Below are 25777 nucleotides of genomic sequence, written 5' to 3'. Positions count from 1 at the left end.
GAAGCTCGATGAACCCTGTGCGGAAGAAATGTAATGAAACCATACAATACATATCAAACTGTTGAAAGCCAGTGAAAAAGAGAAAAAAGCAGACAGAAAACATAAAGATAAACAAAGGTAGAACTACAGCAGACTTCTTTTCAGAAGTCTGAAGTCAATAGGTTGACAACAAAAGGAAAAGATGATCAACCTATAATTCTATACCCAGTTAAGATATAATAGCTTTCAAAAATGAAGGTAAACTTTACTTAACATAATGGGTATTTATGAAAAACCCAGAGGTAGATCAGGAATAAGACAAGGATGTTTGCTTTCACCACTCCTGTTCAACATTGTATACATAAATTCTAGCCAGAGCAATTAGACAAGAAAAATAAAGAAACAGCATCCAAATTGGAAAGGAGGCAATAAAAATGTTTATCAGTGACACGATCCTATACAGTATATAGAAAATCCAGGGAATCCACAAAGACACTGCTAGAGTTAATATATTAATTCAGCAAACTTGCAAGATATAAGATCATAAGATCAGCATGCAAAAATCACTGTGTTCTTTAGACCGTCAGCGGATACTCTGAAATGGAAGCAAACAAAAAAATTCCATTTACAGTAGCCTTCAGAAGAAAAAAAAAACCTGGGAATTTTAACCAAGGATGTGAAAGATTTTATAATGAAAACTATATTGCTGAAAGAAATTAAAGAAGACCTAAGTTAATGGGAATTCATCTTGTGTTCATGGATTGGAAGATTTAATTTTATTTAGATGGCAGCACTGTCCAAGTCAATCTGATTTATATGGAATTGCAAAGGGCCCCAAATAGTCCAAAGTATTGAAAAGAACAAAACAAATACCTCCACGTATTCCTCTATCCCCAAGCTCCCAGCACCCATTCCTCTTGGGTTTCATGATGTCAGTATTCCTTCCCCTAGGGTATAGGGCAGGACTCTCTCTGGGGATTGTGACCCACAATCAGAAAGTGTAACTTGGGGCAGGTAAAAGGAGGGCAGGAGAAAGTCCCATAGATTCTCTTTCCTGAGGCTTACTCTTGAGGCCTGACACACCTAATTATATAACGAAAGACTGTAACAAGAGCTATAGGAGTTAGAAGCCAGGAACCATGGACAAAAACAAATCTCTCGGGCCGGGCACGGTGGCTCACGCCTGTAATCCCAGCACTTTGGGAGGCCGAGGCGGGCGGATCACGAGGTCAGGAGATCGAGACCATCCCATCCCGGCTCACACAGTGAAACCCCGTCTCTACTAAAAATACAAAAAACTAGCCAGGCGTGATGGTGGGCGCCTGTAGTCCCAGCTACTCAGGAGGCTGAGGCAGGAGAATGGCGTAAACCCGGGAGGCGGAGCTTGCAGTGAGCTGAGATCCAGCCACTGCACTCCAGCCTGGGCAACAGAGCGAGACTCCGTCTCAAAAAAAAAAAAAAAAAAAAATCTCTCTTCTGTGCGTGCTCTGTCTCTCGCTCTTTCTCTCTGTGTATACACACACACACACACACACACACACACACACACAGCATAACACCACAAATGCCTTTTATTTCTTATGTGATGGCTCTGGCTTGGATACCATCTTGAAAAGAAGTAATGAGAATGGATATCCTTGCCTTCTTCCTGATCTTAGAAAGAAAGCTTTTAGTTTTTTACCACTGAGTATGTTGGTAGCTGTGGCCTTTTCATATATGGCCTTTATTGTGTTGAGGTAGTTTTGTTCTATTCCTAGTTTATTTAGTGTTTTTATCATGAACACATGTTGAATTTTGTCAGATGCTTTTTCTGTATCAATTGAGATGATCATGTGGGTTTTGTCCTTCATTGTGTTAATAGGCTGTGTTATATGATTGATTTTTGTGTGTTGAACCATCTTTGCATTCCAGGAATAAATCCCACTTGATCATGATGTATAATCCTTTTAATACAGTGTTAAATTCAGTTTGTTAATATTTAGTTGATTTTTTTGATTAATATCCTGGGATATTGGTTTTAGTTTTCTTGTAGTATTTTTGGCTTTGATATGAGAATAAGGCCTCATAAAATGAGTTAGAAGTGTTCCCTTTTCTTTATTTTGAAGTTTGAAGAGGATTGGTGTTAATTCTTTAAATTTGATAGAATTCTCCAGTGAAGTGATCTGGTTCTGGGCTTTTCTTTGTTGGGAAGTTTTTTTTTTAATTACTGATTCAGTCTCTTTCTTGGTGATAGGTCTGTCAGATTTTTAATTTCTTTGTGATTCAGTCATGGTAGATTGTATGTTTCCAGGAATTTATTCATTTCTTCTAGGTTATCCAGTTTTTTGGCATGTAATTGTTCATAGTTATCTCTTATGATTCTTTGTATTTCTGTGGCATTAATTGTAATATCTCCACTTTCATTTCTGAGTTACCTGACTTCTTTTTTCTTAGTTAACCTAGAATAGCTCATTTCTTTGTATTGCTGAATAATATCCTATTTTATGGGTGTATCATTTGTTTATTAATCTATTTAAGGACATATTGGATTTTAGCTGTTCCAATAGGTGTGTAGTGGTTTCTCATTTTTGTTTTCATTTGCGTTTCTTTAATGACATGATGTTTAAACATCTTGTCACTCGCTTATTTGCTATCTCTGTATCTTTGGTAAGTTGTCTATTTAGATCTTTTACTCACTTTTCATTGGGTAACTTATTTTCTTCGTGTTGAGTTTTAAGAATTCTTTGAATGTTTTGGATACCAGTCCTTTATTAGATATGTGTTTTGCAATTTTTTTTTTTCAGTTTATGGCTGGTCATTGCATTGTCTGAACAATATTTTTCACAGAGCAGAAATTTTCAATTTTAATTCAATTTAATAAAGACCTACTAATCATTTTTTTCTCTCATAGATTATATGTATATATTTTTTGAGACAGAATCTTGATTTATTGCCAGACTGGAGTGCAGTGGTGTGATCTTGGCTCACTGAAACTTTGCATCCAACTTCTGCAAGCAGTTCTTGTGCTTCAGCCTCCCAGGTACCTGGTACTACAGGCACACACCACCATGCCTGGCTAGTTTTTTGTATTTTTAGTCGAGGTGGTGTTTTGCCATGTTGGCCAGGCTGGTCTCAAACTCCTGACCTCAAGAGATCCACCTGCCTCAGCCTCCCAAAGTGCAGGGATTATAGGTGTGAGCCACTGCACCTGGCCTGTCATGGATTATACTTTTGATATTGCATGTAAAAAGTCATTGCCAAACCCAATATCACCTAGATTTTCCCCCATGTTACCTTCTAGGAGTCATTATTTTTTAAGAAGCTATGCTTGCCACTTCATACTTGGTTCTATCTCTATTTTTTTTCCTTTGGTATCCAGTTTTCTCATTTTTAGTTTTATTTATGTAGTTATCTCGAGCACCAAGTATGTTTTAGTTTTATCCTATCAATGGAGCATGTATTTGGAATATAATTGGATTAAGTAAAATAAGTTCTCCCTTTGTACACGTTCCTCACCTTATAATGAGGATACACACTGATAAATCCATTAAAAGTAAAAAATGTCATAAATTGAAACATTGTAAGTTGGGGATCATCTCTACTTTTTTTGGGTATAAAGAAATACATTATCTATCCCAGAAATTCTTCATAGCATTTATTCTCTAAAAATGGCCCTCAGAGCACAGAGAAATCTGTCGTTTACCTAGTGCTTCTTGTTTGCTATCATCATACTAATACACTTTATATACTTTGTCATTTAATCATGTTAATAGTTGTTGTCTATGATTTTATAACTGTTTCTGTTACAAGTTGGTAACTGACTTGATTAACCTCCTCAAAATTTTCCAACGTTTTTTGAAGCCTTAGTCCCCCCAGTAGTGTTAGGAACAGATAGAATATGCTATCTCCGGGGGAGGGGGGAGTCTTTTTCCTCAGTCCAGTGATCCACAGACTGAAACAAACAATTAAAAAAAAATAAAACAAAACTCGTACTTCTCTTAAGTACTGAAAAAGTGTGTGTAGGGATTGTCTGTATTTTATTTGAAGTAAATCTAATCTTTTTGCAGTCAAATTAAATCATAATGTAATTTTGATTCTAAAGGAATATTTATGTCCGGCATCAGAGTTTTGACTTTTGCAGGATGTCCTGTACTAAAAGCTGTCAATACATGGGGTTTTGCAGAGGTTGCACTTTGATCCTTGCAGACAGTATTATCCAGGTTCATTGCTTCCACATTACATATTTTAGAAGAATCTTATTACTAAATTAATTTTACTCTTGTAAATTAGAATCTTATTACTAAATTAATTTTACTCTTGTTTTGAGAACATAGAGGGGCAAGACCTATTGAATCCTTGAGTTTGGAAAGTATTTCTGTGTAGTTTACTTCTTTTTTCTTTTGAGATATAAACCTCCTTTCCTATCCCTCTTCTACCTTTTCTCCTTCCTTTTTTTTTTTAATCTATAAACTTTTTTTTATAATTAAATTTGAACTTTAATGTAGCTTCTTATTTGGGAACTTATATTTTATAAATCTAGATATGATTTTGCTGATCACATTCATGTCTGGGATTTGTTTTTCTTTTCCTCACCTGAGCATCCATATGTACCACATTGAACATCATCTCACAGTCAGCTAGGAGAATTGTTTTTTGATGGCTCCAGAAGGTTGTACTGGAATACCTTAGACTGCCAGCATGTACCCATTCCACTCCTGTGATGAACTGAGAATCTTACTGCCTTTCTGTTCCACCTTAAAATTTTTACTAGGGTTTGAAGAGATGGTTGAGGGTAAAATCCTTAGTCTTTCTTAGCAAAATAACATTTTGTAACTGATTTAAATACATACTGTTTTAACCCATTTGTCTTTTTTTTGCTTCTTTTCCCCCTTCCCACAGATACCAGAGAAGAAAGGAAAAGAAGCAAATACTGGTTTTGGTGGGCCAGTTATTAGTTCTCTATATCATGAAGAAACCATCAGGTAATTTCTCTTCTGATCTTTGATAATAGAAATATATATGCCTGTGTGTGTGTGTGTGTGTGTATGTATGTGCTTATGTATGTGTATGTATGTCCTATATGTTTTTAATCCTGAAATCTTCAATTTGTGAAGCATTCCTTCTTAACATGAAACTGATTTGGTGGTATTTGCAAGTAGGACAATAAATGACAGGAAATAATTTTTTAGGTGTATAATCTTTAAAATCAATTAAATGTCTGAATCAGTGCCAGAGAAGTGTCTGAATAAGTGATAATAATTACTTTTCGTCAGTGTCTAATAACAACTGTCTCATTCAGTGACTTTTTCCCACACAAGTAGTTGGTGGGACAAGATGTTGTGTCTCAGTCTAAAGCTAAGGATTTTTGTGTTAATTTTCCTCAAAATACTACTATTTATTTTAAAGATTTTAATTTTTTTAATTTGCTCTATATTAAAAGTCATTTTGGAGTATAAAATGATACAGCCACTGTGGAAAACGGAGATTTCCTCGGAAAGTTAAAATAGAATTACCATATGATCCACCAGTTCTGCTTCTGGGTATGTATCCAAAAGAAAGCAGAATCTCAAAGACATATTTGCACACCCATGTTCATAGGAGCATTCTATACAGTAGCCAATAGATGGAAGCATCTGTTGACGAATGGATAAACGAATTGTGGTATATACAATGGAATTTTGACACCTGTTGCAACATGTATGAACCTTGAGGACATTATGCTAAGTGAAACAAACAAGTCACAAGGACACAAACACTTTGCGATTATACTTACGTGAGGTATTTGAAGTAGTCAAACTCACAGAAACAGAAAGTATTCAAAAATCAGAGAGACAGTAAAATGGTGGTTGCCAGGAGCTAGGGGATAGGGGAAATGGGAAGTTGTTTAATGGGGACAGAGTTTCAGTTTTACAAGATGAAAAAGTTATGGAGATTGCACAACAGTGTGAATATACTTAACACTACTGAACTGTATACCTAGAAATACTTTTACCTTTTAGTTTTTGATAGTGAGGATCATATTTTACCCATCGTTGCATTCTCACTATCTGAGGAAGTCCCCCAAACTTAGTAGATCTTCAGTGGAAGTGCTCAGAACGTGGGAGGTAGCCACAGCTGCTTCCGTTGAAGAACTGATAGTTTAGTGACTATTGCTTCTGCAGAGTTAGCCTAAGGGCCCTATTGTAAAATTGAGAGCTGCTAGTTTGGTTCTTCTGTAATATGCCCATCCTCACCTCTTTCCCTTAAACCATAAAAAATGTATAGGCTATTTTTCTTTCCTAGTTAGATAAATAACTTGAGATAGTTTCTTGACTTTCCTTTTTTTAAAAAGTTTCTAACAATGTCTTAAGTTTCTAACAATGTCAATCACTTATCTGTAAATTATGATCTTTATTTTGTATGCCGTTTTCCTTAAGGGCTCCCAGACTCTAGTATTTTTCAAAATGACATACTGAATACAGTGTCTTTTCGAATGTCTGATGACATGACTGATCACAGCAGCCCTACAGAACATGAAGCAAATCCAATGTACTCCAGTTGTAGTGAGAGTAGAAATCCTGAGATAGAGTTAAACTGTGTTGAAAGGGTTAATCTTCCTTCCTTTATCCTCCACCCAATTGCTAGTGAAGTGATTCTTAGATTTAAATCAGTATTTAGAATTTTGACCATGATAAACAATGACAAAGAATAATATAGTTTCTTTTTGTAGAGATTTTAATTCAACACACATTTATTATGAACCTGTAATGACACAAAACATTGTGAATATTTGTACTTCTCAGCTTCTTCACTTTTGAATAATATGTTCCTACTACTTTTGGCATTTTCATGAAAGTATGTTTAATAAATATTATTAATTGAATGAAATATGAACCTTTGTGGGCAAAACTGGTTAGACTTGGCCTTTTTTTAATGAAGTCTTCATTAAGTATCAGTCTTATGATATCATCTAAATCTTCATATTCTGAACATATTGTTAAGAAAGAGTAAGAAACATGAATGTGAACAAGCCATTGAAAGCCATTTATTACAAACACAGTAATTTTGTTACTACAGCAGATCAAAAATTACAGCAACTAATCATATTCTTGTATTGGGAGAGTTCTTTTTATAGTGTAGTAGAATTCCATTATAACAAATTAGGCCATAATGAACATTCTTTTTTTTTTTTTTTTTGGAGACAGAGTCTTGCTCTGTCACTAGGCTGGAGTGCAGTGGTACGATCTCGGCTTACTGCAAAGTCAGCCTCTTGAGTAGCTGGGACTACAGGCGCGCACCATCACGCCTGTAGTTCCAGCTAATTTATGTATTTTTAGTAGAGGTGGGGTTTCACCGTGTTAGCCAGGATGGTCTCGATCCCTTGACCTCGTGATCCGTCCGCCTTGGCCTCCCAAAGTGCTGGGATAACAGGTGTGAGGCGCTGTGCCCGGCATGACAATTCTTATATACTGAAATGTTGGATTATTCCAGTGAAGAGCCAGATGTAGTCTCTATAGTTTCTTACATGTCAGAATGCAATTGCAACAATGAAATGGGTTATTTGTTGAAGTTATGTAATCAAATTATGCTTGTATTTTGGTGAAATATATCTGGTGTGTTTTATTTTTCTAAGAGAAAGTTGTGCTTTAATTGATGTTAATTGCAATTTCTTGGCAGAATTATGTTTAACTGAGGTGAAAGTGACAGTAGGTTTTAGAGTTTTAGAAGCATCAAATGGAAGACTTGGATGAAAGCAAAAATTCTTTTCTATGGAACTGTTGTTTTTTTTTTAAAGGACATAAAATAACGTGTTTTAAAGGTTTGTTTTGATACTTTAATGTATAAACTCCAGATTTTTTTTTTTTTTTTTTTTTACATTTGTAAAGATCAGGCAAATCAGTATCTAATAAATCCATTTGGTTAAGTTTGGGTTCCATTGTTTTGGCAGCTTTTCTGATGAATGTGTATTGTATAATAGATGATGAGTTATGAGTTTGTTTTAGTTTTAAGGTAAATGTTCTTGAGCCAAGGGCCACAGGGGCCAATTCTGAGCTTGCTTCCTGCTTTCCACCCTGTCATAGAAAGTATCAATATAATGTCAGAGGTTCAGATCTCTGTGTTAATATCGCAGAGCTCTGACATCAGTTTCTCATTCTGAAGCTAGTTAATTGTTCTGTAATATAATTGAGGGGATGTAGGGGTATTCTAATTAAGTACAAAAAGTTATGGAGCCAAACCGCTGACATTCAAATGCTAGTTCCACCACTTACTAGCTGTGTGATCTTGGGCAAGTTACTTACCTGTAAAATGGGGATAATTATAGTACTTGTCTCACTTGATACTTAGCAGATTATGTCAATACACAGACATCCTGGAACAGTTCTGGTGCAAAATAAGTTACTGTGTAACCGTTAGCTTTTATAAATAGTATTGTTACTCAGCAGAGGGAGTCCCTACAGAGGAGCAAGGAACTGATGTTAAGAGCTAAAATAACATGGCATTCTGGTTATATAATTAAATACAAGTTGTTTGCTTTTGCAGAAGAAAATGGAAAACAAGGAAGGAGAGCCGATATTTTTAGAACTATAGAAACAAGAGAGTAACAAATCTTATAACAGGGAGTAACCTCTAGTTTTGAGATCAGCTGTGTTTTTCATTTATACTGCAGATGGGCAGAAAAAGCACTAGTTAATAAGCATAGGGGTTTGTAGAGTAAAATCATTCTTCACTACATATACAAGAAATTGCTTCTGGTTACTTATATGCTTCAAAGGTTTGATCTAGAAGTTTGCACATAAATTGAGAAATTAGGGCAAGAATTAAAAATATAGTAAATGAAGATTGAACAGTACCCACACCACCCTGCAATAAGATTTCGTCCTCCCTGTTATATTTTGTAGTTTGATGTCATGTAATCTATTAGAATTTTATTAATTCCACTTACACAGACAGCCATCTGGACCTTCTCTAAGCAAGACCAGACCTAGTATACAACTGAAATGATTGATGGGCTCTGGAATTGATTAGTTGTTCTGTGAGACAAATGAAGTGTTTTGGCAGAAAATACCAGAGGTCGCTGCTTGTGGTCAGACGCAAAAGCCTGTAGAATTTCAAAGAGATACTTTCATCATTAACTTATAAAGTTTCCATTTTTAAACAATAATGGATTTTGAAAATATTTCCCAAATATCTTTTCATTGGCTGCTGTCTAGTCCTGATTATAAATGGAAGAATATAAGTATAAAAATTAGAATGAAAGTGATTGTTTTATGCTTTAATTTTTTATTCTTGGTGAAATATGAACTAGCTTGGAAGTAGCATAAAAGCCTGTCACACATAAATTATACTCTAAAATTTTCCTGAAAGAGATATGATTGGAGAAAAAGCTGTAACATGTATAGTTTTGTTGTAAATTACTTCTAAAATCAGATGTTATAAAATTCTATTTATTCAAAGCTTCACATTGTTAGATTGCAGCCTGTTTTTAACAAATCTACTTAAAGATTCTTAAGCTTCAAGAGTGTGTGTTATACATATTTGTGTTTTTAAAAATTGAATATTTGAATTTTTATGCGTTTAACAGGCCAAGTCATTCTGGAACACCACTATCCTAATGATACCACTGCCTTTAAGCACCAAAAAGCTTCCCTCCATCTGTTTGGCTGTTGGTAGTGTAATACTTCCCTATTTCACTATGTTGCCTGTGATCAACATTGTGTTAACACCTTGGTGATAGGTGATAAATTGGATGACATATGTCTTGTTACATTCTGGTTATTCTTTGAGGACTACACAAGTGTGTATAGGCAAGTGGGCAACTCCCCCTGGAGAATCTGACTGCTCAGAATGAACTTGAGTTATGGATTTATTCAGCCTGTAAAACCTCAGCTGGCATAAATAATTGAGAAAGCAAAGGTTTGTCTTTGGTGCATACCTTAGGGACTTAAGGCTCCCTTCCTCCTCTCTACCTCCCTTTCTTATGAAAATGATTCCAGTTGCACTCCTAGATAATAACACACCAAGCAATTAAAAGCCATGGGTGGCTGGAGAGAGGAGAAAAGGTTTAGTTAATGAGCTTTTCCTCTTCCAGTGCCCATGAGAGCCTCAGGAATGACAAGGCGATTAAAGCGAAGAGATAATTATAGATTATGTGAAAATGGGTCCCCTGGGACATGTGGGTCTTGACAGAAACAGTAACTGTTGTAAGAGTCTCCTGGCTCTCGTATTCACCCTTTTCTAGCGTGCTTCGTTTACCTCCTGTGTGCTCAGTATCATGATGCCAACCAAGCATGTACACAAATCTAGCCCTTTCTGAACCAAGGGTCATTCATCAACTAAAACCATCATCTTCTGTTCCTCTCTGTTTTCTTCTTTTTTCTTCTCCTCTTCCTTCTTCCCATTTTGCTCTCTCTTTCCTGTCTACCCCATCTAGTTTTTCCTTCTCTTCTTCCCATATCCTTATCTGTATGTGATACCTATGAAATGCTTGTTTACAAAATTTGTTGTGTATATGTATGTGTGCATATATAAAGATATATGGAGGTTATGGGTATACTGTATTCATTACAGTAATGAGAAGCAGAATATGTATTACAAATAATATGAACAGGGCCCCTTACCATCTCATCTAATGCCAGTTTTCCGCTCACCCCCTTGTTCACTCTGTTCCAAACACATTGGGTTATTTTTCCTTGAAGTTCTAATTAATATTTATTAGATTAATTGATACTTATGTAGGGTATGAGGAATGACCCCCAGCTTACAACATATGCTGAATTCTTAAGATAATAATAATGACAGTTAACATTTATTGACTGTTTCTTATATGCTAGTATAGTAACCATACTATATCATATGTATTCTCTTAGTCTTTAGGATGACCCTATTAAATATCGATGCTGTTAATATTCTTGTTTTACAAATAAGGAAACTGAAATTCAGAGAAATTAGCTTACTTGCCCAGGGTCACATAGTTAGTAACTCTGCTCTTAATTACTGTGCTATGCTGGCTCTGGAAATGTTTGAGGAATCATTATAATCTCTAATTAATGAAATTGAGTCTGATGGTTGTTACTATTTACTGTGGTGAGTATCTTCAGTTAAATTTTTAAAAATAAAATTTATTTTCCATTTAATGCTTTTAAAAATGTACTTTACTGGTAAAATTCGAGACTTTGGTCTTTCATTTATCAATGTACTGATGGTGATATTTCCTTTGGATCAATTATCTTATTGATTTTAGACTTACCTTAATGGTTGAGAATGTAATTCAGCTCTGTAGAGACTTTTAGGAAAGCGTATCTGTGCTTTTTCTGATATGGCAACTGATTTTCCAGAGATTGATTAGAACTCAACTGCATTTTTATTATTGGCATTTAAAGTATCAGAAATTTTCAATCAACTTTGTTTAAGGTTAAGCAGCTTTTAAGGGGTGAAAATACATTTTTAGTAAATGGTGTCTTTATAAATTATGGTTAAGTAACTTCTGCAGTATAACTAATTATCTGTAAGAAATATCTGGGTCATTGATTTTTTCTTTGTCAATACTTTATTGAAAGATTGTGAGAAAAATACATAAAAATGTATGTAGTTTTATTTGAAGTGACCCTTATCAACATAAATAGTGTAACAAATGGAAGTTTCAATTTGAAGGCTTTAAGAATTTTCTAGACCTAGAACTAAGTACCTTGCATATATTAATATAATTCAGTCTGAAAATAGTTATGTAGTAGAAGAAGGTGTTGCCATTATCATGTAACAGGAAGGGGGAAAACTAACTGGTTTGTTTCTATAACTACCTGAAACCAGTTGCAGATATGGTACTGTGAGTGCAGGAATTGTGATTCAAAATATAATTTCTGCTTGACAAACACGGGTTGTGACTGCATAGGTCCACTTGATATTTTTCCACTTGATTATCAATGAAAATGTACATTGATATTTTTCAATAAATATATTGGAAACTTTTTTGGAAATTTGCAACAATTTGAAAACACAGATGAACTACATAGCCTAAAATATCCAAAAAAATTAAGAAAAAGATATGGCATGAATGCGTAAAATATATGTAAATACTAGTCCATTTTTTCATTTACTACCATAAAATGTATTCAAATCTGTTATAAAAAGTTAATCACAGTGTAGGCACATAAACACTAGCAGACCGTATCTGGTGCAATTCTCAATCCAGAAAAATGTAAAAAAAGCAAAGATGCAGTATTAAATCATAACTACATGAAATTAACTGTAGTACATACCATACTACTGCAGTAATTTTGTTGCTACCTCCTGTGGCTATTGTGGTAACTCAGGTGTTGCTAGTAGCCACTTAAAATGCCAAGACGCTCATCATCTCCAAGTGAGCAGTTCATCTCTCCAGTAAACTGGGCATAACAGTAAAAAGCAATCTCTTGTGGTTTTTGAGTATTTTATCATTGTGTGTAGCACTATACTGTAAACCTTGAATGACACCATGAGACCCATATGAAGTACCACTAGTGATGCTGGAAGTACTTCCAAAAAGCAGAGAAAAGTCATGACATTATAAGAAAAAGCTGAATTGCTTGATATGTATTGTAGATTGAGGTCTGCAGCTGTGGTTGTCTGCTATTTCAAGACAAATTAATTCAGCATTAAGGACTTCTGTAAAAAAGAAAAGGGATAGGCCGGGTGTGGTGGCTCACAGTCTGGCCTTGGGAACACCTTGGAAGGCCAAGATAGGTGGATCACCTGAGGTCAGGAGTTCGAGACCAGCATGGCCAACATGGTGAAACCCCGTCTCTACAAACAAATACAAAAATTAACCATGAGTGGTGGTGTGCACCAGTAATCCTAGCTGCTCAGAAAGCAGAGGCAGGAGAATTGCTTGAACCCGGGAGGTGGAGGTTGCAGTGAGCTGAGATCATGTCACTGTACTGCAGCCTGGGTGAAAGAGCGAGATTCCATCTCAAAAAAAAAGGGAAAGAAAAGAAAAGGGAATTCGTGAACTATCACTGCAGCTACACTGGCAAGTACAAGAACCTTGTACTTTTTGTGCAATATCTTTTGATCTCATATTGTAAGTTCAGCTTTTATGTAGGTGTAGTTTTGCTATAGGAAAGGCATACTTATAGACTCTACTATGACTTGAGAAAAAGAAAAGTCATTCTGTGACAACTTAAAGCAAAAGGAAGGTGGAGGATCTATACCTGGAAAATATAATGCCAGCAAAGGATGATTTGATAAGTTTAGAAGGAAGTTTGACTTTAGAAAGGTCAAGATAATAGGAGAAACAGCTTCTTCTCACCAAGAGGCAACAATTAAGCAAATTTACAAGGAAAAAAACATTAAAAAGTGGGCAAAAGACATGAACAGACACTTTTCAAAAGAAGATGTACATGCAGTCAAAAAACATGAAAAAAAGCTCAACATCACTGATCGCTGGAGAAATGCAAATCAAAACCACAATGAGATGCCATCTCATACCTGTCTTCTAGTAACAGTCAGAATGGCTGTTGTTAAAAGCAACTGATTCTGGTGAGATTGTGGAGAAAAAGGAACACTTTATACATTGTTGGTGGGAGTGCAAATTGGTTGAACCATTGTGGAGGACAGTGTGACAATTCCTCCAAGACCTAGAGGCAGAAATACCATTTGACTCAGCAATCCCTTTACTGGGTATATACCCAAAGGAATATAAATCATTCTGTTATAAAGTTACGTGCGTGCATATGTTCACTGCAGCACTATTCAGAAAGCAAAGACATGGGATCAACCTAAATACCCATCAATGATAGACTGGATAAAGAAAATGTAGAATACTGTGCAGCCATATAAAGGATCAAGATCATGTCCTTTGCAGGGACATGGATGGAGTTGGAAGCCATTATCCTTAGTAGACTAACACAGGAAGAGAAAACCAAACACCACATGTTCTCATTTATAAGTGGGAGCTGAATGATAAGAACACGTGGACACATGGAGGGGAACAACCCACACTAGGCCCCTTGGGAGATGGGGGGAGGGAGAGCATCAGGTAGAACAGCTAGCTGATGGGTGCTGGGCTTAATACCTAGGTGATGGGACAATCTGTGCAGCAAACCACCATGGCACCTATTTACCTGTGTAGCAAATCTGCACATCCTGTACATGTACCCTGAACTTGAAAAAAAAAATCATTGAGGGGAAAGGATATTTATTTGCATGAACAGGTTTTTAATGTAGACAGAAATGCCTTATTCTGGGGGAAGAAAAAATGCCACAAAGGACATTTATTAGTAAGGAGGAGAAGAAAGCACCAGGATTTAAGGCAGGAAGGGATAGGCTAACTCTGTTTTCTGCAAATTCAGGCAGGTTTATGATCAACACTACACTTATCTATAAAGCTGCTAACCCCTGTGCCTTGAAGGGAAAGGTAAACACCATCCTCTGGTCTTTTGGTTGTACAATAAGAAGACCCGGACAATGAGAACCCTTTTTTCTGGATTGGTTCCATTGATTCTTTTTCCCTGAAGTCAGGAAGTACCTTTCTAGTAAGAGACCACCTTTTAAAGTTCTTTCAATATTGGACAATTCTCCAGCCAATCAGAAACTCATGAGTTCAACACTGAAGGCATCTACTGCAATCTACTGGCTCCCAAACACAACATCTCTAATTCAGCCTCCAGATCGGGGGTTATAAGGACCTTTAAGGCTCATTACACATGGTAGTCTATGGAAAGGATTGTCAACACCACGAAAGAGAACCCTGATAGAACATCATGAAGGTCGGGAAGGATCCACTGGAAATGCTGTCATTATAGAAAGGGCAGTGAAAACCATCATGCCTGAAGAAATAAATTTCTGCTGGAGAAAACTGTCTACATGTTATATATGACTTCACAGGATTTACAACAGAGCCAATCAAGGAAATCATGAAAGATTGTGAGTATGGCAAAAATGTGGCAGGGCAAGGGCAGAGTTGGTTTTAAGATATAGATCTTGAAGAAATTCAAAAGATAATAGACACCACACTAGAGGAGTTAACAGAAGATGACTTGATGGAAATGAGTGCTTCCAAACCAGATAGATATGATGAGAAACAAGATGTAGAATAAACAGTGCCCGAAACAGATTGACATTAGACAATCTTGCAGAAGCATTCTGATTATTTAAGACTGCTTTTGACTTTCACTACATGGACCCTTATATGGGCACCCAAACTTAAGCAAATGGTAGAAGAAGGATTTGTACTGTATAAAAACTTGAAGAGAAACAAACTAGAAAGTCAGGCAGAAATTATGGTGTGTTTTCACAAAGCTACACTGAGCGTGCCTGCCTCACCTGCCACCTCTTCTGCCTCTGCCAGTGCTGAGACAGCAAGACCAACCCCTCTTCAGCCTGTGAAGACAACAAGGTGAAGACCTTTATGATGATCCACTTCCACTTAATGAATATATATTTTCCTTATGATTTTCTTAGTAACATTTTCTTTTCTCTAGCTTACTTTATTGTAAGAATATACTATATAACACAAATACAAAATTTAATCAACTGTTCACGTTATCGATAAAGCTTCAGGTCAACAGTAGGCTACTAGTAGTTAAGTTTTTGGGGAGTCGAGTTACATGCAGATTTTTGACGATGCAGTGGGTCGGTGCCCTCCACCCTCCATGTTGTTTAAGGGTCAACTTACACGAATTCCTTTGGTCATTCACTAGTCCATTGGGTACTGTGTATTTTGAACCTACCTTATTACCGCCTTGACTCCTGCATACCGTTGTTTAAATACTATTAAGAAAAGTATGCCATTGTTTAATTGTAAGATGCTGCAGATTATAAGATTCATAGGAGATGTTAACATGAAAAAATTTGCATTCAGAATCAATGAATATGACAAGGTAATAGTTTCCAAATATCTCTTTGTCATCCAGGATTTCAAGTACGATTTTTTTTTTTTTTTGAGATGGAGTCTCGCTCTGTTGCCCAGGCTGGAGTGCAGTGGCACAATCTCAGCTCACTGCAAGCTCCGCCTCCCAGGTTCACGCCATTCTCCTGCCTCCGCCTCCCGAGTCGCTTGGACTGCAGGCACCTGCCACCACACCCGGCTAATTTTTTGTATTTTTAGTAGAGATGGAGTTTCACCGTGTTAGGAAGGATGGTCTCCATCTCCTGAACTCGTGATCTGCCCGCCTCGGCCTCCCAAAGTGCTGAGATGACAGGTGTGAGCCTCTGCGCCCAGCCTCACGAATGATTTTAAGATCAGCACAACACACAAAAAAACACTTTGTTAAGTACTTTGTTATGAAGGCTAGACTTCTTGAACGTGGTTACCGCCCAAGCAATGTTTTGCCTCTTCCAGGGATTAAATCAAGGTTTTTCAGAAAGGAGGTACTATTTGGAAGATTTTACCTGAGTATCATAGTATAGATTCTCATTCGTTGTCTTTGGTAAGATTGAGAGTCAAAAACAGTATCCTACAATGTGAAATCAACATCTGTAATTTTAATTAAATATTGATTAGAAGTGGGGGTTTTCAGTGTGCTAAGTATGGCAGCCATGACTATGTAATCCTTGAGTTAGGAGTTGATTTTACCTATTTTGCTCCTCCCAGATAAGTCTTTTTTTTTTTTTTTTTTTCCTCTTTTAAGAGACAGGGTCTTGCTCTGTTGCCTAGGCAGGGGTGGAGTGGCGTGATTATAGCTCACCGTAACTCAAACTCCTATGCTCAATTGATCCTGTCACCTTACCTGCCCAAATAGTTAGGACTACAGGCATGCACCACCACACCCAGCTAATTTGAAAATTTTTTTTTGTAGAGGTAGGATCTTACTATGTTGCCCAGGCTGGTCTCAAACTCCTGGGTTCAAGTGATCCTCCCTTCTTAACCTCCCAAATTGCTGGGATTATAGGTGTGAGCCACCACACCCTACCCCATATGTCTTAAACCAGCTTCACTAAACACCTTTGAATAAGAATAGATTCTTTTTTTCAGGGAGAGAAACATCTGTAAGTAAAATTAATATATGCCTGTATGGTTATTTTATATTTATAAATTAAAACATACTTTTTAGTCTCAACTTAAAATATGGTTCCATCAGATCAAAGATTATATAATATTGTATTTATAAAAAGATTAGATATGTGAAAGATTATATTAAAAAGAATCAATGTTAGACTTTGAGTTTCATATTTGGCGTATACAGAATGTTGAAAAACATAGTTGAAATCAGTGAGATGACAGCATTATTTTCTAACATTATATTTGAACAGAATACATTTCTTTGCCTTTCAGATCAACAACTGGCCATACATCCAACAAGTAAATTAGGAACTTAAATTCCTACAAAGAAGTAATATTCACTAGCAGTATGACTGAATTTTGGAAGATAGTGTGCAGTGCAAGCTTTTATCCTAGAAAGACTAGCTCCAAAGGAACTTCACAGAGTGGAATTTTTGGTGAATTACCATTGATCAGTCAACCTCAAAGATGTAGAAAAAAGATCCATAGATCAAGCAGACCCTTAGAGACAGAGTAGGAATAATAAAATTGGCCCCAAACTGAGGTGTAAACTAAAATGCTTGTTTGCTTACCAAAGGAACTATGTCTTTGTAGTGATTGAAGTGCTGGGTCCCTTTCTGAGAATTGAGGAGTCCAGAAAAACAGATTAACAGTTAAATGGTTATTTGTGAACATAAAAATAGAGCCAGAGAAAGTGTATCATTTTGAGGATTGCCTTAGCCATGGTCCTAATGAGACCTCATGAATGAACTGTCTTCCTCCAGAGAAATCACTCAGTGTTTTTTTGCCTCAGTCTTTTGGTTATACTTCCTGAAGTATACTAACTATAGTAAGGAGAGAGGTGTAATGCTTCTTCACAAATGAGGAGAAGAGTGTTTGAGCAGAGGGAATGTGGAAAAGGAGAATGGTAATGGAATATTTGCCACAGGAACCTTTTCAGGTAGGTCAGTTTAGTAAAGAATGCAAGAAGTTGAAGAGCTGGAGATTGAGTCACTTAAAATGATCTATACCTGTATATCCTTTTAAAGGTGTTTATGTACCCTAGAGCCCACGAATATACATTCCTTAGTTTGAGGAATGATGGCATTTGTTTTTATCTTTGTAGGTATTGGCTTACTTTCTTGGGATTTTCATTCATGCAATAAATACGTATTCATTGTCTATTTACTAGAATACTGTGTTTTATATCTGATTTCCAGGTGCTTGATAAATATATGAATTGAATTGAATATTTGTTGAACATGCCTATTAAATAGATTTCCAAGCTAGTTCCTTCCATAATTTTTGTAGTTAAATGGACTTTATATGTCTTGCCATGAGACCTATTTGAAATATTCTTTTGATAAGAAAATGCTATCTGAGTAGAAAATGGTACAGATAACATATTTAGGAATGGGCAAGGATCTTCCTGTGTTTGGGTGAAAAAGATAGCTGTACTTGAACACTATCCCTCTTTCCCATAGAGTGGGCTCTTACATTTCAAAAGAATGTCAAAACCAGTGATTTTTCCTTCGGGAATATAAGTGTATTTCCTGTCAACTTCAGAAAAAAATTGTAGTAACCTAAAGAAGAGACTTTCTGTTTTGTGCTAGAGATAACGTGGGACATACTTTAGGGTAGTATCATAAACATAACTGACAGTCATCTACAGATAATGAATATGATAATTTTAGATGCACATTCAACAAAGAGAGGGAACAAGATAACTGAGTAAAAAATCAAGGAAGGAAAATAAAGATGTGGAGAGACACATTTATTAAAGGCTCTACTGTATTTCATAATGGTTGGATTCATTAGCACATTATTTTATTTCAGATAAGCATGGATATAGTGGGCAAGATTGACTTTGGAAGGCTTTATTGAGCTCTTAGAGAACTGTAGAGGGAGAAAGTTTGATTTACACATGTACATAATTTTGTTAGGGGGCAAGAAAGGAAATATGGAATGATGTTTCTCCAGATGTGTCTTCATTTTGGCCACTAGATGGTGACATTGTATAAAGACAGCTTGGTTGTAGAAGGTGAAATACTCAAAATTTGTGTGGGATTGGATATCTATATTTAACAATTAAGCCCAAGAATATCACTTAATTTTTTAATATTCATCATTCAGCCTTGTGGCACATTTTTGGTGAATTTATTGAACTTCTCTTTTTGGTATTTAATTTATATGTATACATTGTCCTGAAGTATTTTGTTAATATCTCTGTGCCTAGCATATTTAGTGATGATAAACTATATATGATAAACAAATACTTAAACAAATGCCACTTGCCCTCCAAAAAATTACATAGCAAAAAAAACTTATTGATGTATATGATGTGACTAAGAAACATATTTAAGATACATTAAACAAAACAGAAATTTATTTGTGTTTGTACTGTGTTTACTTCTTTACTGCTGATAGCATAGGTATACACGCACATTTGGAAGTTGGACTCAGGAAGAGGGTCCACTCCAAAGGTCCTCTCATCTGTGAATAACCCTTTCATATTACTGGGTATGGGTAACCCATATGCCAAGGATCCTTCTGCTTTCCTTTCTGTGCCCTACCACCAACTTCCCATTATTTTCCAATTCAAAAACAATTGGCGAGTAGCACTGTAGTATTGCTATGACTTTAAAAGACACAGTCCTTTCTGTAACAGTTGAGGTTGGTGCCTCTTAAATTAGTGGGTTTTCTGTTACTGGATTGAAAGAAAGTAGGTCCCTATTATCCTTAAGTTGGAACTCTGAAGGTATTCTTTCATAGACATGGTGTTTGTTTTTTTGTTTGTTTGAGACAGAGTCTCACTCTGTCCCCCAGGCTGGAGCTGTGGCATGATCTTGGCTCACTGCAACCTCCACGTCCTGGGTTCAAGTGATTCTCCTTCCTCAACCTCCTGAGTAGCTGGGATTACAGGCATGTGCCACCGTGCCCAGTTAATTTGTGTGTTTTTATTAGAAACGGGGTTTCAGCATGTTGGTAAGGCTAGTTTCAAACTCCTGACCTCATGATCTACCCGCCTCGGCCTCCCAAAGTGCAGACATGGTGTTTTTTTGTTGTTTGTTTGTTTGTTTGTTTTGTTTTTTTGATTTTTTGAGACGGTGTCTCACTCTGTCGCCCAGGCTGGAGTGCAGTGGCGGGATCTCAGCTCACTGCAAGCTCCGCCTCCCAGGTTCACGCCATTCTCCTGCCTCAGCCTCCTGAGACATGGTGTTTTTAATGATGGTTAAATACGACTAAAGTGGTATTATTTGCAGCTCTACTTTTTAAAATCAGAATTTTCTTTTCTGGGGTTTGGCCTCACTTCTTATTTTCTTTACAGAGTAAGTGATCGAAAAAGCATTTTCTCTTCTGTTTAACAGGGCCTCTTCAAGTGACCATATAGTCCTATTAAACATGATTTCTTACTTAAAACCTACTTCATTTTCTCTAGCTTGAAGCAAGTTGTTTCTCCTCTCTTTTCTTGTGTCCTTTTTAAGGATTCAGCTTTTATGTTAATCCTGTGTAGATTTTTGTCATCCCAACTATACTGTTTGTGTCTTAAAGGCAAACTTTCTTGCTTAGCCTTGTATCTGTTATCAACAAATTCTTGTCCAGTGCCTTACATGTAGTAGATGCTCAATAAAATACTTCAGATGCTTAAAGAATGCTTAGATGGCTGATGCCAGAGTAGTGTCTTTTAAGAAAAATATCTATGACTGTATATGGCACAAGATGTTTAGATTGGCTTTTAAGATATAAGAACTCCGATGACCAGGTGTTTTGCTTTCTGATGAATGGATGCTATGGCATTGCAAGTTATAAAACACATTAGTTTGACTTTTGGAATGGAAAATGCATTCCTTTATACTTGTTCATAAAATTCAGTCCACATATGGGGCAGTTTGATTGTTAATATTATAAATTACTGATCTTTATGGGTGTCACTGATTCTTTTGAGAATCTGTTTGAAACAATTCTTCCCCCGTACATACAACACCCAGAAAAATGCACCTGCATTATAAAGATAATTCTGTACATTATTTAGAGAGCTCATAGATTTCATGTTAAGAACTTTTGCTTCAGATTTTGGAATAGACTGCAGCTGATTAGTCAAAAGGCAGCATAATATAATAGAAAAATGTACTATATACAAAATCAGTTGATCTAAGTGAATTCTAGCTCTTATTCTACCTTTGATAAATGTAGTACCATTTGGCAGGTCATTTAATGTCTCCTTTTTGCCTGTTTCTTCATTTGTAAAGTGAAAGATTAAGTGAATTAGCACATGCAGTATACTTAGAAGAGTGCTGGGTATGTAGTATGCTTCTCAGGTTTTCTTTATAGTCTTTGATTCTACTATCTTATAAAGGATTTCTGAATTTTTTAATGCCCTCCTCTTTTTGTCTAATTGATTTTCTTTGCTTTAAGAAAATAACTTTCATGTATATTTAAAAAACTTGAGTAACAATTTGTTTTCTTATCCTGTAAGGCAAGTGGGAAACTAAGAACTTTAGTCTTTTCAGGATTTGGATGTATTATAGCTACTGAAAAACTATTACTGTTCATGTAAAAATTTTTTTTAAACAGAGTCCATTAACATCTATGTCAGCAGCAAACAGATTGTGTTGAAAGTATGTAACTTTTTTGTATTACCCAGTAAGAAAAAGACCTTTCTTTTTTTTATTCTAGGGAAGAAGACAAAAATATATTTGATTACTGCAGGGAAAACAACATTGACCATATAACCAAAGCCATCAAATCGAAAAATGTGGATGTGAATGTGAAAGATGAAGAGGTATGAAAAACGTGCCCTGTTAATTATTTTCCTATGCATGGTTGTTCTGCTCCAATGCTTTTTCCTAAATGGTAGGCCAATGAACTATAACTCAAAGTACAGCATGGTTAAGAGTATATCAGAATATCTAAATGAGATGCTGTTACCTAGTTAAGATACGCTCTGTGATTATGTCAAACATTTTTTTATCTATGTTGTAGAAGTTACTACCTGAAATTTGTAGGAGTCTGATAGCTTCCATATGTTTATGCTAAAGGGACAGATTATTAGCATAATAAGTGAAATCTACAGGTAATAGCAATATCTCATTTATAAATAGCTTTCGTGTCTTCTGTTGTTATACTTTGAACAGCTAGGTATATTGTTCTTTACTCAATAAATGTATCTCTAGAAAACTGTGTCCGAATTTTGGTAAATCAATAATTTAAATGCTGGCCTACTAATTAAAGGAATCATATAGTAAATTATTTTATCAAATATATTACTTCTTTTTTTTTTAGAGAGAGACAGGGTCTCACTCTGTTGCCCAGGCTGGAGTGCATTGGTGCGCTAATAGCTCACCGCATCCTCAAACTCATGGGCTTATGCAGTCCTCTTGCCTCAGCCTCCCAAGTAACCAGGACTTCAGGCATGTGTTGTCACTCTTGGCTAATTTTTTTATTTTTTGTGGAGATGGGATCTTGCTGTGTCATCCGGGTTGGTGTTGTCCTCCTGGTCTCGAATGATCCTCCTGCCTCAGCTTCCCAAAGTGTTAGGATTATAGGCATGAGCCACTGTGCCTTGCCTATTACTTCTTTATTTGTGTTGTGAATAATACCATTCACATATTGAGTTTTAACTGACCCTGCATTATAGTTGTTAAAAAAGGAGCAACATTTACTAATTCACTTCTAATCATTTTCTCATTCTTTGGTGATGCTGTGAAAGATTACTGAAATGGCCAAAGGTAGTAACTGTTAGGAAGAAAGCATTGAGTGATCGTAGATAATCTGTAGAATAGATAATAATCAACTTATGTGTAATTCAGAGCTGCCTATATAAAAGGTTAGCCCTTAATATTGTCTCACCTTTCGGCAACATCTTTCCTGTGATAATATTGTCAATGGCATCTGGAATTGAAAATGTAGGACTATGATACTGCACAAAGGGACTAGTAATACTATGTGGTTTTCATTAAGTAGTGAAACAAAATAATACCAGGTCTTCTGATTCTAATTGGGTTTGTGGTTTTTGTCTGTTTTTTGCCTTTCGGAATCAAAATACAGGCATACCTCTGAAATATTGCAGATTCAGTTCCAGACTACTGCAATAAAGTGACTATTGCAATAAAGCAAGTCACATGAAATTTTTGGTTTCCCAGTGCATATAAAAGTTGTGTTTACTGGGTGGACACGGTGACTCACGCCTGAAATCCCAGCACTTTGGGAGGCCGAGAGGGGTGGACCACGAGGTCAGGAGCTTGAGACCAGCCTGGCCAACATAGTAAACCCCATCTCTACTAAAAATACAAAAAAAATTAGCCAGGCATGGTGGTGGGTGCCTGTAATCCCAGCTACTTGGGAGGCTGCAGTAGGAGAAATGCTTGAACCTGGGAGGCAGAGGTTGCAGTGAGCCGAGATCGCACCATTGCACTCCAGGCTGGGTAACAGAGCAAGACTCCATCTTAAAAAACAAACAAACAAAAAAGTTGTGTTTACACTCTATAGTCGTCTATTAAGTGTAGAGTAGCATTATATCTTTAAAAAAGTACATACCTTAATTTAAAATACTTTATTACTAAAAAATTCTGACAATCATTTGGCTTGCCTTCAAGAAGTCATAATCTTTGTGCGGCAAAAGGTCTTGCCTCAGTGTTGATGGCTGCTGACTGATCACAGTGGTAGTCACTGAAAGTTGGGGTGGCTGTGGCAATGTCTTTTTTTTTTTTGAGACAAAGTCTCCCTCTGCCTCTCAGGCTAGAGTGCAGTGGCACGATCTCCGCTCACTGCAAGCTCCGTCGCCTCCCAGGTTCACACCATTCTCCTGCCTCAGCCTCCTGAGAAGCTGGGACTACAGGCGCCCGCCACCACGCCCGGCTAATTTTTTTTGTATTTTCAGTAGAGACTGGGTTTCACCGTGTTCGCCAGGATGGTCTTGATCTTCTGACCTCATGATCCGCCCGCCTCGGCCTCCCAAAGTGCTGAGATTACAGGCGTGAGCCACCGCGCCCGGCCGCAATGTCTTAACATAAGTCAGCAGTGAAGATAACTACATTGATTGAGTCTTCCTTCCTAAAAGATTTCTCTGTACATGCAATGCTGTTTGATAGCATTTTACCCACAGTGAAACTTCTTTCAAAATTGTAGCCAATCCTTTCAAACCCTGCCACTGCTTTATCAACTAATGTTGTATTTTAAAACTTTTGTTGTTATTTCAGCAATGTTCACAACGTCTTCACCGGAGTAGATTGTGTCTTAAGAAACCACTTTCTTTGCTTATCCATAAGAAGCAACTCCTCATCCATTCAAGTTTTATCATGAAATTGTAGCAATTCCGTCACATCTTCAGGTTCCACTTCTAATTTTAGTTCTCTTGCAGTTACATCTGCAAGTAACTTGTCCACTGAAGTCTTGAATCCTTATTAGTGTCATCCATGAAGGTTAGAATCAACTTCTTCCAGGCTCTTGTTAATGTTGACATTTTGACCTCCTCCCATCACACATGTTCTTAATGGATCTGGAATGGTGAATCCTTTCCAGAAGATTTTCAGTTTGCCCAGATCCATCAGAGCAATCATTGTCTATGGCAGCAATAGCCTTATAGAATGTATTTGTTTAATAATAAAACAAGTGAAAATTATTCCTTGATCCATGGACTGCAGAATGAATGCTGTGTTAGCAAACAAGAAAGCAACATTAATTTCCTTATACATTTCCATGAGAGCTCTTGGGTGACCAAGTGCATTGTCAATGAGCAGTAACATTTAGAAAGGAATCTTTTTTTTTTTCCTGAGCAGTGGGTCTCAACTGTAGGCTTAAAATATTCAGTAAACCATGTTGTGAAGTAAACAGATACACTGTCATTCAGGCTTTGTTTTCCTGTTTCAAAAGCACAGGCAGAATAGATTGAGAGTAATTTTTAAGGGCCTTAGGATTTTCAGAATGGTAAATGAGCATTGGTTTCAACTTAAAGGAAACAGCCACATTAACCCCTAACAAGAGTGTTAGTCTGTCTTTTGAAGCTTTGAGGCCAGGTATTGACTTCTCTCCAGCCATGAAAGTCCTGGATGATATCTTCTTTCAATAGTAGGAGTAGTCTATTTTCTCTACATTGAAGATGGTTGTTGAGTGTAGTCACCTTTATCAGTTACTTTAGCTAGGTCTTCTGGATAACTTGCTGCAGCTTCTACATCAGCACTTGGTGCTTCACCTTGTACTTTTATGTTATGGAGATGGCCTCTTTCCTTTAACCTCATGAACCAGCCTCCGCTAGCTTCAGACTTTTCTTCTGCAGCCCCCTTACCTTTCTCAACCTTCATAGACTTGAAGAGAACTAGGACCTTGCCCTGGATCAGGCTTTGGCTTAAGGGAATGTTGTGGCTGGTTGATCTTCTATCCAGACCACTCATTCTTTCCATATCAGCAATAAGGCTTTTTCACTTTTGTATCATTTGTATGCTCACTGGAATAGCACTTTTAATTTCCTCAATAATTTTTCTCTGGCATTCACAGATTGGCAGTTTGGCGCAAGAGGCCTAGCTTTTGGCCTGTGTTGATTTTCTTTTTTTTTCTTTTTTTTCTTTTTTTTTTTTTTTGAGACAGAGTCTTGCTTTGTCGCCCAGGCTGGAGTGCGGTGGCGCAATCTCGGCTCACTGCAAGCTCTGCCTCCCAGGCTCACGCCATTCTCCTGCCTCAGCCTCCCAGTAGCTGGGACTACAGGCGCCCGCCACCACGCCTGGCTAGTTTTTTGTATTTTTAGTAGAGACGGGGTTTCACCGTGTTAGCCAGGATGGTCTTGATCTGACCTCGTGATCCGCCCGCCTCGGCCTCCCACAGTGCTGCGATTACAGGCGTGAGCCACCGCGCCCGGCCATGGCCTGTGTTGATTTTCAATATGCCTTC

The 25777-nt window shown here is 36.9% G+C and overlaps 1 protein-coding gene across 2 annotated transcripts in view; it reads left to right on the top strand.

Annotated features, from left to right (window-relative positions):
- Positions 1 to 25777, top strand: part of ACBD6 (acyl-CoA binding domain containing 6) — a 208037-nt gene that overhangs the window by 67009 nt on the left and 115251 nt on the right. For both annotated transcript variants that reach the window (XM_030936850.1, XM_010375644.2), the window contains exons 4-5: positions 4858 to 4940; positions 21572 to 21677. In XM_030936850.1, the coding sequence (XP_030792710.1) occupies positions 4858 to 4940; positions 21572 to 21677 (189 nt within the window). The remainder of the gene's footprint in view (positions 1 to 4857; positions 4941 to 21571; positions 21678 to 25777) is intronic.

Source organism: Rhinopithecus roxellana, chromosome 8, assembly GCF_007565055.1.
Source record: "Rhinopithecus roxellana isolate Shanxi Qingling chromosome 8, ASM756505v1, whole genome shotgun sequence".
Lineage (NCBI taxonomy): Eukaryota > Metazoa > Chordata > Mammalia > Primates > Cercopithecidae > Rhinopithecus > Rhinopithecus roxellana.
Note: the sequence above shows the minus strand (reverse complement) of the source record. Positions and strands in the feature narration are given on the sequence as shown.